Source organism: Podarcis melisellensis, assembly GCF_964234715.1.
Source record: "Podarcis melisellensis genome assembly, chromosome: 7".
Lineage (NCBI taxonomy): Eukaryota > Metazoa > Chordata > Lepidosauria > Squamata > Lacertidae > Podarcis > Podarcis melisellensis.
Genome location: NC_138539.1, coordinates 3,000,460 through 3,014,047, shown reverse-complemented (window position 1 = coordinate 3,014,047; position 13,588 = coordinate 3,000,460). Strand labels below are relative to the sequence as shown.

Below are 13,588 nucleotides of genomic sequence, written 5' to 3'. Positions count from 1 at the left end.
GAGGAAGAGGGAAGGAGGGACGAGGCTTCTCACTCCTTGCTCTCGTGGGCGTTGGGCTGGGGCACGGGGTCCGTCAGGCGCATCTCGAACTCGTTGCAGCGCAGGGGCACCTCACGGTAGTGGCAGATGAGGCTGTAGAGGCTGTCGAAGACCAGGTTGTCCGTCAGGTAGAACTTCGTGGCGCCGGCTTCCTGACGGGAGTGAATGCGGCAGTGCTGGACACGGCCGGAACGCCTGCGGAAGGAAGGGTGAGAAGTTAAACTACGGAACTCTCTGCCACAGGATTCTTCATATGTGGTGGGATTGTCTGTTAGTTAATGAATTCTGGAAACAGATTGGTATAGAAATATGGGGAATTGTGGGTAGGAAAGTGGAAATATCTTAATTAATGGCTCTTATTAGCCTGAGTAGCACCGAGTTAGAAACAAAAGAGGAATGTAAATGGGTAAAACTGATGGTAATTGCAGCCAGACAGGTTATAAGTGAGTAATTGGGAAAATGCAGAAGAGCCAGGGGTGAACCAATGGAGGGGGAAAAAGAAAAATATTATAATCTTAGAATATCTAACTGAGACATAAAATGAAAGGGTTTAAGGTCAGTGAGAAGGAGGAGGATTGGTTTGAGAAAATATTGAATTATTTGGGCAGGTTTGAACAATTTGGGGCAATTAAAATGTTAAAAGTTAAATAAACCTTGTGGAGGGAAGAGTGTTAAGGTATACAGAATTGTACATATGGTTGATTTGAATATGTTATTATTGATTATGTATATATCAGCCGCCTGGGGGTTCTCACTGTTTGTTTTCACTGTTTGTGTTTTGGTTGTTGGTTAAAAAAAATATAAAAATGGGATTCTTCATTCATTTTCTTTATTAAATTAGTCACTTTAGCTTGTCCTGGGCAACGCAAAACAACTTACAAACAAACAACCAATTTGCCTTCGGCTAATTAATAAACCTATGGCTTTTTAAACTGTGGGAGGGGGTGTCATTGCGAGAGACCAAGTTACAGGGAACCAGGCAGAGGGCCTTCTCGGTGGTGGCGCCCTTCTTGTGGAATGCCCTCCCGTCAAGGAAATAAACAACTACCTGACTTTTAGAAGACATGTGAAGGCAGCCCTGTTTAGGGAAGCTTTTAATATTTGATGTTTTATCATGTTTTTAATATTCTGCTGGGAGCTGCCCAGAGTGGCTAGGGAAAACCATCCAGATTTTTTTTGGGGGGGGGATTAATTAAAAATTATTATTATTAGCCTTTTGTTTGGGTGATTCCTTTTCTTTTCTCACGATAATTTAAACTTTATTCAGCCAAATATACAAGTTTTGCTTCCAATCTGCACCTGTTCCAACATGTTGCACAATCAAGAAAAGAGTTCTCTGGTTTTGCCGGGATGTGTTTTGTTTTCGCAGTTAAAACGTCACTATCTCATTTCAGAGGAGAAGGGAAGAAATTAAGGATGGCTTCTTTTAAATAATAATAATAATAATAATAATAATAATGGGGAGAGAGAAGGGTAGAAAGTGGAAATAACAAGACCAGAACAGGCCATTCCTTTTCAATATGTCTGGCCAGATTAAGCATCCTCACACCCTGAGAGAGGTTGGGGTTGAGCTCTTCCTCGCGACACGACCTACCAGAAGGAGAGGGTGTAGTCGCCCACAAAGGTCTCGCTCTCCCGCACCAGGAAAGTGCCGTCTTTGCCGCCTGTCTCGGTGCAATACTCGTGGAGCAGCTTCTCTGCGATCTGCCGCCCGTCGCGGCCCCCGCCCAGCTTGCCGTGGAACCATTTCTCGCTGAAGTGGAGCTCGTTGTTGTTAAACTCCTAAAAAGCCCAAAGGCGGCAGGAGGGGGGGAAAAGGAAAGTCGAGGGGAGGTGGTGGGAGGGGGGAAGAAAAGAAAGAGGGGGTTCAGTGGCAAAGGGGTGGGAGAATGGGAAGCAAGAAAAAGCCACAGCAGGTTTAATATCCCCATGTCCTTTTCAAACTTTGCTGAAGCATCTTCGGGGGGGGGGGGAAAGGCATGCATATCAACAAACATTGGGGGTGGAGGCAGGAGAATTTGTGTCACCTGTATGAAACAGGAGCTGACTGTGACGGTCAGGATAAAAAACTAAGAAGAGCCCTATAGTATAATAATAATAATAATAATAATAATAATAATAATAATAATAATAATAATAATAATAATAATTTATTTCTACCCCACCCATCTGGCTGGGCTTCCCCAGCCACTCTGGGCAGCTTCAACCACAATATTAAAATACAGTAATGCATCAAACATTAAAAGCTTCCCTAAACAGAGAGCTGCCTTCATCTAAAAGTCGGATAGTTGTTGTTCCCGTTGGTGGGAGGGCGTGCCACAGGGTGGGTGCCACCACCAAGAAGGCCCTCTGCCTGTAGTTTCACTTCTCGCAGTGAGGGAACCGCCAGAAGGCTCTCGGAGCTGGACCTCAGTGTCCGGGCAGAACAATAGAGGTGGAGATGATGATGATGATGATGATGATGATGATGATGATGATGATTATTACCATGCCCATTTGGCTGGGTTGCCCCAAGCTCAGGCTCACTAGAACTCACGGGCAACGAAGCTGAACGTTGGGAGGTTCAGGACACAAAGAAATGCATAAACTGTGGAACTCCCTGCCACAGTTAAAATGGGAGCGCCCCCTCTGCTTTCTTCCCAGCCAAGCGCCTCTGCAGCACTCCAGAAACGCACCTCTTTCTGCTCCGTCTCTTCCTCGTCCTCGTTGGACTGGTAGCGGGAGGTCTCCTCGGAGTAATAGATCTTGTTGCTGGTCAGAACAAAGTAGTGCGGGCTCCACGTCTGCAGAAACGGAGGGGGAAAGATTGTCAGAGCAACGGAGGGGGTGGGACACAAGGCAAGGGACCCCCTGAGCCGCGGGAGAAAGCAAGGGCCTCACGTGGTCAATGGGGTCCTCGAGATAAAGGATGCCGTTCTTGATGGAGTTGCTGATGTCGTTCTCGGAGTAGCTGGCCAAGGAGACTTCTTCGTAGAGGTTCCCTTCGACCAGCTTCTTGTGCTGGAAGCAAATGACAGAATCACAGAATTGTAGAGTTGAAAGGACACCCCAAGGATCATCTAGTCCAACCCCTTGCATTGCAGGAATCTTTTGCCCAAAGCGATGCTTGAACCCGCAACCCTGAGATTAAGAACCTCATGTTCTACCAGCTGAATTATTACTAGACTGGCCTTCAGCAACCTGGTGCCTTCCAGATGATTTAGGGCTCCAGATGTTGGCTGGGGCTGAGCGCCGCTCTAGTCCGAATCATATGGAGGGCACCAGGTTGGCAAAGGCTGGCCTGGATATTCAAAAGGATGCCAAAGGCTCTAGCTCTCTTTTAAATCCGAACCAGTGAAGGTGGTGAAGGTCCTGTGTGAGTTTCTGGAGGCGGTTGGAGGATGGATGGCGGCTAACAGATTGAGGCTGAATCCTGACAAGACAGAAGTACTGTTTTTTGGGGGACAGGGGATGGTGGGTGTGGGGGATTCCCTGGTCCTCTATGGGGTAACTGTGCCCCTGAAGGACCAGGTGCGCAGCCTGGGAGTCATTCTGTCCGTGGAGGCACAGGTCAATTCTGTGTCCAGTGCAGCTGTCTACCACCTCCATCAGGTACGCAGGATGAGACCCTCCCTGCCCACAGACTGTCTCGCCAGAGTGGTGCATGCTCTAGTTATCTCCCGCTTGGACTACTGCAATGCACTCTACGTGGGGCTACCTTTGAAGGTGACCCGGAAACTGCAATTAATCCAGAATCCGGCAGCTAGACTGGTGATTGGGAGCGGCCGCCGGGACCACATAACACCGGTCCTGAGAGATCTGCATTGGCTCCCAGTACGTTTCCAAGCACAATTCAAAGTGTTGGTGCTGACCTTTAAAGCCCTAAACGGCCCTATATGGCCTTGGTCCTGTATACCTGAAGGAGCGTCTCCACCTCCATCGTTCTGCCCGGACACTGAGGTCCAGCGCCGAAGGCCTTCTGGCGGTTCCCTCATTGCGAGAAGTGAGGTTACAGGGAACTAGACAGAGGGCCTTCTCGGTAGTGGGTGTTTTTACATGAGTAGAATGTGTCCTTTTATTTAAAATGCATCTCTGGGTTATTTGTGGGGCATAGGAATTTGTTTCATTTTTTTCTCTTCAAAATATAGTCTGGCTCCCCACTGAGGGTCAGTGGACTGGCCTCCTGCTGAAAAAGTTTGCTGACCCCTGAACTAAGAGTTCAGCTCGGAATAAAGTGCAGGTAAGAGTCCCGCTACCTTGATGAGGATCTTCTTCTTGAGCTGGGCAGGTGAGGGCAGCTGGTCCGCGTTGATGTCCACCGGTTTGGTAAGCAGCATGTCCCCAAAGACCTTCTTGAAGTGCGCGGCCATGTTCCTCTGCTGTACGATGCTGCAATGGTCCTCGATGGAGAGGATGACGGGGAACCTAGGCGAAAGGCAGCTGGCCTGACCCAGGTGCACCTTGAGACACCTGAGCGTGCCATCATCGGCACAGCCCTGTCCCCGAACCTTGTGTGACACAGAGGGCGAGAGGACAGGCCCCTGCTCCAATCCGACAGCCTGAGGCAACATCGAGAGGTTTCACATGTTCGTATGCCGAACACACACCATGCAATTGCTCCGATTGCACAGCGCAAGAGGAAAACACCTGCATTTCTGAGACACCTGTATTGCTGAGTTTCCACACTCCTACACAAGCAACACAACACAGGAAGCTTCTCTCGAGATACGCCTTTAGATCAGTGAAAAATAGCCTCCGAGGTTTCATCACTGATTCCAATTTTCCCGGAGATCCCAGGAAATAGCTTTGCACAAGCAAATTTTCCCAGAGTCGTGGGTAAGGGTAAAGGTAAAGGGACCCCTGACCATTAGGTCCAGTCGTGGCTGACTCTGGGGTTGCAGCGCTCATCTCACTCTATGGGCCGAGGGAGCCGGCGTACAGTTTCCTGGTCAAGTGGCCAGCATGACTAAGCCGCTTCTGGCGAACCAGAGCAGTGCACGGAAACGCCGTTTACCTTCCCGCCGGAGCGATACCTATTTATCTACTTGCACTTTGAGGTGCTTTCGAACTGCTAGGTGGGCAGGAACAGGGACCGAGCAACGGGAGCTCACCCTGTCGCGGGGATTCGAACTGCCAACCTTCTGATCGACAAGTCCTAGGCTCTGTGGTTTAACCCACAGCGCCACCCGTGTCCCTCTTAGAATCATGGGTAACAGGCACCAAACACTCCCTTCTCTTAGGAAAGAGAAGGCAGAGGAAAGGGCTGAGAGGAGGGGGAGAATCACTTACTCAGAGGTGACAAAAGCGTGTTCCTTGATGGTGTGCAGAACGTCCAAGAATTTGATTTTGGAAGTGAGCGTATGGCCGTGGTAGATGATTGGCAGGTCGTCTGGACCGTCCCAGCAGTCCACTGTGGGTGGAGAGGGTTTGGTACTGAATTAGTTATTAGATTAATTGCCCTTTTCATTAAGATGGAATTTCTTTTTTATCAACCAGGAAGGTTTTATATATATTTGTCTTTAACACCGGTGCTTATTAAAAACGGCAAGTGCCCAGAGTCATCTTAAAAGAAGCTTCCCCCTTTCCGTGCTTCTTGCTGCAGAATTTTTATGGATACCGGCCTCCTTCAACCTGGTTTTGGACTACAATTCTCTCTCTTTTTTTAAAAAAAATATTTTTATTCATTTTCAAAACATTTTTATACAATCAATTCACATTTTATCACACATTCCTCGATTTTTTGACTTCCCTCAGTTTCTCTGCCAATCTTTCGTTTAAATTTATATTGTTAATGCATTTCTAAACTTAATATTGCCTTTAAATATCACCTCGATTACAATTCTCATCACTGTAGTCCAAAATTTCTGGTGGGCACCAGGTTGGAGAAGGCTGGTTTATAGTCATATGCGGAACTATCAGTTAATTATTTGATCGGCTTCCCAATTCACGCAATTCATTGGCCAAGATTTTTTCAATCAGGTAACAACCATAATACTGATGTATAGATTGCCCGGCCCTTTGCTACAGGCACACACTCACACAAATGCGCGCACACACACACACACACAAATGAAGGCATCTGTTTGTCTTTCTCCTTTTGGGGGAGCACAAAGAGCAGAAAGGCACATCTGAATCCTGCTGGAATCTCTGCCCTTTACTATCAGATATGAGAGATTGAGCTGAGGTTGGCCAGTGCTTACAGAAAAGAACTCTGTGCATGCTCAGGAGAACTCTCACTTAACAGCCTAACTCCCTAGGCTGTAGCAGGTTTCAGTTTAATCCCAGTCTGCCTGCTTCTGAGCTATGAGATGGAAAGATAACACGGCACAGAAAGCCACAGACCAGGACTGGTTTGCAAAATCCCTCTTTGCCCACTGCCTGGAAAAGCAAGTGCTATGAGACACTGGCTGAGATGTGCAAATTGTCTTGTTTTAATTGACTCTATGCAAGGCGCTCTGGGAGCCCATTTGGCCGAAACGTGGAATACAAATCCTCCAAATAAATAACAAATTAAGAACCTAAGAAGAGCTTGCGGGATCAGGCCACCGGCTTGCCGAGTCCAGCATCCTGTTCTTGCAGTGGCCAACCAAGTGCCCAGAATTGGAAACCCACAATCAGGATTCGAACCCAAGAGCAACTGTCCCAGCTTGTGGTTTCCAGCAGTTGGCACCCGGAAGCCAAACCGGGCAAAGATCCCTGAAAGTCAGACTCACGTTCTATGCAGCGGCACCCCATTCGGAGGCAGCGGGAGTAGGCTTCCAGAGAGGATTCGCTGGAGAACTGGTCCCCGGTGAGATACCTGTAAGAGGCAGAGACACCTAAGTAATAGATGCTATCCTGTGGGCTAAGCGGTAAAGCTTTTTTTAGGCATTCATGGTGCCAAAGTAGTAGGTGAATAACAACGGACAGGGATCCCGGATAATCTGACTGTTTCCACCATAGTCTTCTTATACTTCTGCGGACTTTCAAAGATTGACAGACGTGTGTTCAATTGATTTCAAATATATTAGAGAATTTACAAGTGCACACATTTTGTTTTTGTTACTAAATCATGTATATTATGCAATAAGAATTACAGTGCTATCTAGTATACTGGTCTGCGTGTTGCTTGTATTGTTTGTTGTGTTAAGTTTGCAACACAGGGGTTTGTTGTTCTGTATTGGTTCCCTGTAACCTCACTTCTCGCAGTGAGGGAACTGCCAGAAGGCCCTCAGAGCTGGACCTCAGCATCTGGGCAGAATGATGGGGGTGGAGACGCTCCTTCAGGGATACTGGGCCGTTTAGGGCTTTCAAGGTCAGTACCAACACTTTGAATTGTGCTTGGAAACGTACTGGGAGCCAATGTAGGTCTTTCAGGACTGGTGTTATATGGTCCCAGCGGCCGCTCCCAGTCACCAGTCTAGTTGCCACATTCTGGATTAATTGCAGTTTCTGAGTCACCTTCAAAGGTAGCCCCACGCAGAGCACGTTGCAGTAGTCCAAGTGGGAGATAACCAGAGCATGCACCACTCTGGCGAGACAGTCTGCGGGCAGGGAGGGTCTCATCCTGCATAGCAGATGGAGCTGGTAGACAGCTGCCCTGGACACAGAATAGACCTGTGCCTCCATGGACAGCTGTCAAAGGAAAAGGGTAGAGATTCTGGCTAGACATCAGGATAAGAGATGTGCAACAGTGGAATGAACACCCTCAGAATGTGGACTCTCTTTCGCCGGAGGTTTTAAAACAGAGGTTGGGTGTCGATCTATCAGGGATTTTCTTAAAGCTGTGATTCCTGCATTGCAGGGGGCTGGACTAGATTCCCCTTGGGGATCCCTTGCAGCTCTACAATTCTGTGATTCTATGGTTCCCTCGTAAGACACAGGGGCCCTGCCAGCTGTGCCATTGTGGCTGGGCCGGGGTTCAGAAGTTCTGCTGCTTCGACCCAGCAGCCATGCTTCAACACAACAGAGGCTGCCCTCTGAGCAAAGGACCCGTGTTGCCCAGGAATGCTCTTACGTGTTATGGGAGGACGAGATCCAGTACTGAGTCAAAGGGTAGTTCATTTCTTCCGGCACCACTCGGTCGAACCTGGAGTCCATGACCATGTTTTCTTTGGAGAAGAGGAACGTCAGGAACTGTGGGGAGCCGAGGGGAGAGAGGAACCAGTTAGAGGTCAGCTGGGGAATGGGATAAAGACTCGCAGAATTAGGTGAGCACCGCAAATGTGGTCTGGCTGGAGTCAGCTGCAGGGTCCTCATTTACATGAGTCCTTTTTTCCACTATTAATTAATTAATTGCTTCTCCCAATTAATGATAATAATAATAACAATAATAAAGAGATAAAACATCAGACATTAAAAACTTCTCTAAACAGGGTTGTGAAATAAAAAAATTAAGGCCTTATATATATATAATAAATGTTCATAAATGTACCAAGCAAACACGTACATAAATATATAAACCACATGTCTGAAGCAGCACAGGAAAACAGCCGTGGAACCATTTTGGATTCCCAAACTGACCAAATGATTTCTCTGCAAGATCAAGGAAAATGGAAAAGCCTCCCCATTGTCTTTTCATTCACAAATCCTGTCTTAAGTGTCTGTGTATGAATAGGGTGAGGCTGTGACCTGGCTCAGGAACTAAGTATTTATCACTACAAAAGACTGGACAGGCTCCCCAGAGTATCCAATCAAGTGACCATTAACAGGTAACCTGCCAGACAGGAGGTAAACAACGCACTCAAATTTCTGTTGTAGACTGCCCTTTCTGTGATGTAGGTATGATGTTTCTGGGGGTGGTCTTGGACTCCTGGGTTGGCAATGTAAAATGTCTATATACGGGCAGGCACACCTTGGTTCGGGGTCCTCCTCTTTTCCTGCGTGTGAAGTGGGCACGCTGTTGCAACAGTTCAATAAAGATCAGGCTTACTAGCTGCTTTGCTTCTCAATATTCTCTGGTTGGCCTCTGTTATTTTCTCTGACCAATGCAGAACCTTCAAAGGGCTCTTGTGTCCCCCATAAGGGAATAAGGGCAGATTTTCGTTTACTACAGCTGCCTTCAGATGTCTTCTAAATGTCAGATAGTTGTTTATTTCCTTGACATCTGATGGGAGGGCATTCCACAGGGCGGGCGCCACCACCACCGAGAAGGCCCTCTGCCTAGATTCCTGTAACCTCATTTCTCGCAGGGAGGAAACCACCAGAAGACCCTCGGCGCTGGACCTCAGTGTCCGGGCTGAACAATGGGGGTGGAGACGCTCCTTCAGGTATACTGGACCGAGGCCATTTAGGGCTTTCAAGGTCAGCACCAACACTTTGAATTGTGCTCGGAAACATACTGGGAGCCAATTTGGTCTTTCAGAACCGGGGTCATATGCCTGGTGAACACATGAGTGAAATTTCAATTAGGCTGCTAAATTCCAGGAGTTGGCTCCTTCTGCTCAAAATGGACACTGCCTCCCACTCGAGGTTATGGGGAGGGGAATGTTTGCCAAGTCTCCCTGCAGCCCCCTATGCCATCTTCCTCATAGTCCCACAACCCTTTACAGGGGCACAGAGGGTTGCTAGGAGAAGAGCAGGTCGGTTAAAGTTGTTGCTCCTTTCCATGGGGTTCTCTTGTGAGCAGATCTCAGCTCATGGAAACTCGAGATCCAAGCTGCAATGCCTTGGAGTTAATTGGAAGACACTGAAGTGTGCTTTCTGTGATTGCGTCTACAGAATGGAAGCTGGCAGGGCGTGCTCTATGGAGAGCTGACTTCTGGTGCCCCACAGGGTGAGGCGGGGAGGGTGCCACCCACCTCGTCCAGCTGGAAGAAGGGCTCCGCCATGTCGCTGAAGGGATCCCGGAGGTAGTTGCACATGAACTCCCGGACTTTGGCAATGTCACTTGCCCACAGCTCCTGGAGAGAAAGGTAAGGAGGGGAGCGTTGTAAGTAAGTAAGTAAGTCTGTAAAAAATTAACAAATGTTCAGTAATGATTTTTGCGTGAAAGAGAAAACGAACTTGTAAAACCTGGATCTGAAGACTGAAAAATATACTAGTTTATAGAAGATAGAATGGTTGGCTGTTATCTGGCTGCAGGACAGAGCTGGAAAGGATAGCCTTTTATCTCTATTTAATCCCTTTTTCTCTTCTCTCTTTCTCTTTCTGGCCCCTTCTCTCTCGTTAGTTATTTCTTATTCTCCTTTCTGCCCTTGCTCTTTCTTATATTAAGTAGCTGCTTAATTTCAGTATATTATTTTAAAAGATACTTTGCAATGGGTATGTACTGTATTTCCGTACGTCTTTGAATATATGTCAATAAAAAACTATAAAAAATAATAATTAAAAAGGTAAGTATGAACGACATCAGAGCTCATCACAAACAGACCCTGGGTGAAATCTCTCCAGGCTGAAAACGAATCCTGTGATTGCTTTAATTGGAGAAATCCAACCTTCATTGCAAAGCAACAGAGAGGGCGGGGTATTAATAATAATAATAATAATAATAATAATAATAATAATAATAATAATAATAATTCCAGCCAGCTTTGCCATGATGTTAGCTGCTTTCACAGTGCAAGAGCACCAAGCGGTTGGTTGATTTACGGCCAGCTCCGAAAAGGTCTCCAATGTCCTACCTGCCAGCTGTCAGTTACCAAGGAAAACTGGTTAATGCGTTACTTTCATGGGACAAGCGGATCTTTCTCTGTCGTGCTACTCTGAGCAGGAGAGGCTCTCCCAAGCCCAACCTTCCACCGCAGAATTAACTAAGCGCTCCTCTCTTTGCAAATACCTTCTGGTCGTATTGCAGGAACTTCTGGAAGTCGTACACCGTGATCTGGCAGAGTTCTGGCCGGTCCACGTTGCTAGGGAGAGAGTCGAAGAGAGAAAGAGAGTGGCCACAAAAACCCCATGAACCCAGCCACAAAAAAACCCATGCACAGGACATTTTGTGACGTCTGAGCCTGTTCAGAAGGCAAGAAAACTGGAGCAGAGGGACCCAGGACATTATACCCAGTTCCTTTGGCCTGCCTTTGCAACCCATGCATTTATCTGAGATGGCTTTCCAGAAAATTAGACAAATCCCTTGAGGTTAGCTTACTCTTGGTCATATATAGAACCTCCTTGTGCAGAAGCACTATACCACCAAATACCGCTTACTGGGACCCACAAGGAGAGTGCTGCTGTCACACCCATCTTTCTGGGTTAACCACTTTGGGAAAGTGGATCCTGGGCTGGAAGGTTTTATCCAAATCTGGTGTTTCAAAGAAGCTGTTATCACCTTTCCAGCTTCTTTCTAACAGCCTTCTCCAACCCGGTGCCCCCAGAAGATTGGGGTGTTTGACAACTCCCACCAGCCCCAGGCAGCATGGACCTACGATGCTGTGTTTGATGGGAGTTGTAGTCCAGAAAATCTAGCGGGCACCAGGCTGGCGAGAAGGGAGGCAGCTATTCAAACCTGCCAACACCCTTCCTGATCTGTGCTGCTTTTTTTGTTTCAATGAACACATGGAGACTCAGGCCAAGGGACAGGAAATGAGCGATCCCAGCCTCAGGGAGGTTCCTACTTACCGTAAGGGGAAGGACAGCTCCAGCTGCTCAATGATCTGAAACGTAAAGAAGAGACACAGCGATCAGCAATGCAATCAGGACATGGGCAAGGCTACAAATGTCTTTTTCTTCTTCAAATAATCTTTATTAGTTTTCCGGTTACATACTCCACATACACATAATGTGTTGCATTTTACATTTATACTTGCTCCTAAGCGCTGACTTCCCTCCTTCCTTCTTCTTGTTTTTTATATCACATATAATTTTATCGCATTATTTCCATCCATTTTGTAAATTGTTATTCATTTTTCATATCTGTCCATTGCATATCCATAAACAAACAAATCCTCCTGTTTACACCATTCTTGTTGTCTGTATTCACTTACAACTACTGTTAGTTATATTCATAGAATCATAGAATCCTAGAGTTGGAAGAGACCACAAGGGCCATCGAGTCCAACCCCCTGCCAAGCAGGAAACACCATCAGAGCACTCCTGACATATGGTTGTCAAGCCTCTGCTTAAAGACCTCCAAAGAAGGAGACTCCACCACACTCCTTGGCAGCAGCAAATTCCACTGTCAAACAGCTCTTACTGTCAGGAAGTTCTTCCTAATGTTTAGGTGGAATCTTCTTTCTTGTAGTTTGGATCCATTGCTCTGTGTCCGCTTCTCTGGAGCAGCAGAAAACATCCTTTCTCCCTCCTCTATGTGACATCCTTTTATATATTTGAACATGGCTATCATATCACCCCTTAACCTCCTCTTCTCCAGGCTAAACATGCCCAGCTCCCTTAGCCGTTCCTCATAAGGCATCGTTTCCAGGCCTTTGACCATTTCGGTTGCCCTCCTCTGGACACGTTCCAGTTTGTCAGTGTCCTTCTTGAACTGTGGTGCCCAGAACTGGACACAGTACTCCAGGTGAGGTCTGACCAGAGCAGAATACAGTGGCACTATTACTTCCCTTGATCTAGATACTATACTCCTATTGATGCAGCCCAGAATTGCATTGGCTTTTTTAGCTGCCGCGTCACACTGTTGGCTCATGTCAAGTTTGTGGTCAACCAAGACTCCTAGATCCTTTTCACATGTACTGCTCTCAAGCCAGGTGTCACCCATCTTGTATTTGTGCCTCTCCTTTTTTTGCCCAAGTGCATTACTTTACATTTCTCCCTGTTAAAATTCATCTTGTTTGTTTTGGCCCAGTTCTCTAATCTGTCAAGGTTGTTTTGAAGTGTGATCCTGTCCTCTGGGGTGTTAGCCCAGGAGATATTAATCTCCTTATACATTTTGCTTCTTATTATTTTCATTATCCCTCACTTTTCTTAATCTTTCCCGTTATGAGGTTTATTTCCAATTCTCCTAGTTTCACTATTTCATCTTATCTTTCCTATATACGACATAAATTTTTCCCATTCTTTTTGAAATGTTTCCTCTCCCTGTCGTCTAATTTTCCCTGTTAATTTGGCTATTTCTGTATATTCCATTACCTTCTGCCGCCATTAAGGCTGCAAATATTTATACGTTTTATTTTTTTGCCATTTCAAATTCAGACAATGCATAAAAAGAGGAGAGGGCAGCAAACTTTAACCAAGACTGAGGACCAACGGTCGGTTAACGCTTAAAGGACAGATTTTTAAGCAGCATCCCAGTTAACGAGAAACCATCGCTGGAGGTGTGAAAGGGAGATGTTTTGGCCAAGTTTGGCGAAGAAAACGATACACATACCAGCCGCATCTCTGAGGCTGAGGGTGCTATGAGGACTTTAGGGGGAAAGGATCCTTTCTTGGCATTTGGTCACTTACGGTAAGTGACACCCCTTCAAGAGAGCAATGCCTGACTCTACTGGACAAAGAGGAGTGTGCTCTTTCTTGCACTGGGAGGGCGTTCCACAGGGCGGGCACCACCACCGAGAAGGCCATCTGCCTCTCCCGTCAGATGTCAAGGAAATAAACAACTATCTGACTTTAAGAAGATATCTGAAGGCAGCCCTGTTTAGGGAAGTTTTTAATGTTTAATGCTGTATTATGTTTTTAATATTTGGTTGGGAGCCTTCCA

General features: G+C 46.7%; 1 protein-coding gene across 1 annotated transcript in view; it reads right to left on the bottom strand.

The window, feature by feature from the left end:
• The window catches only part of LOC309373984 (1-phosphatidylinositol 4,5-bisphosphate phosphodiesterase gamma-1-like), an 86,013-nt gene that overhangs the window by 29,224 nt on the left and 43,201 nt on the right, over window positions 1-13,588 (bottom strand). The window contains exons 6-16 of the mRNA XM_081918654.1: window positions 11,554-11,588; window positions 10,775-10,847; window positions 9,798-9,899; window positions 8,015-8,133; window positions 6,732-6,817; window positions 5,308-5,428; window positions 4,275-4,443; window positions 2,920-3,039; window positions 2,715-2,822; window positions 1,634-1,821; window positions 34-234 (exon numbers count right to left, since the gene is read on the bottom strand). Coding sequence (XP_081774780.1) covers window positions 34-234; window positions 1,634-1,821; window positions 2,715-2,822; window positions 2,920-3,039; window positions 4,275-4,443; window positions 5,308-5,428; window positions 6,732-6,817; window positions 8,015-8,133; window positions 9,798-9,899; window positions 10,775-10,847; window positions 11,554-11,588 — 1,322 coding nt within the window. The remainder of the gene's footprint in view (window positions 1-33; window positions 235-1,633; window positions 1,822-2,714; window positions 2,823-2,919; window positions 3,040-4,274; window positions 4,444-5,307; window positions 5,429-6,731; window positions 6,818-8,014; window positions 8,134-9,797; window positions 9,900-10,774; window positions 10,848-11,553; window positions 11,589-13,588) is intronic.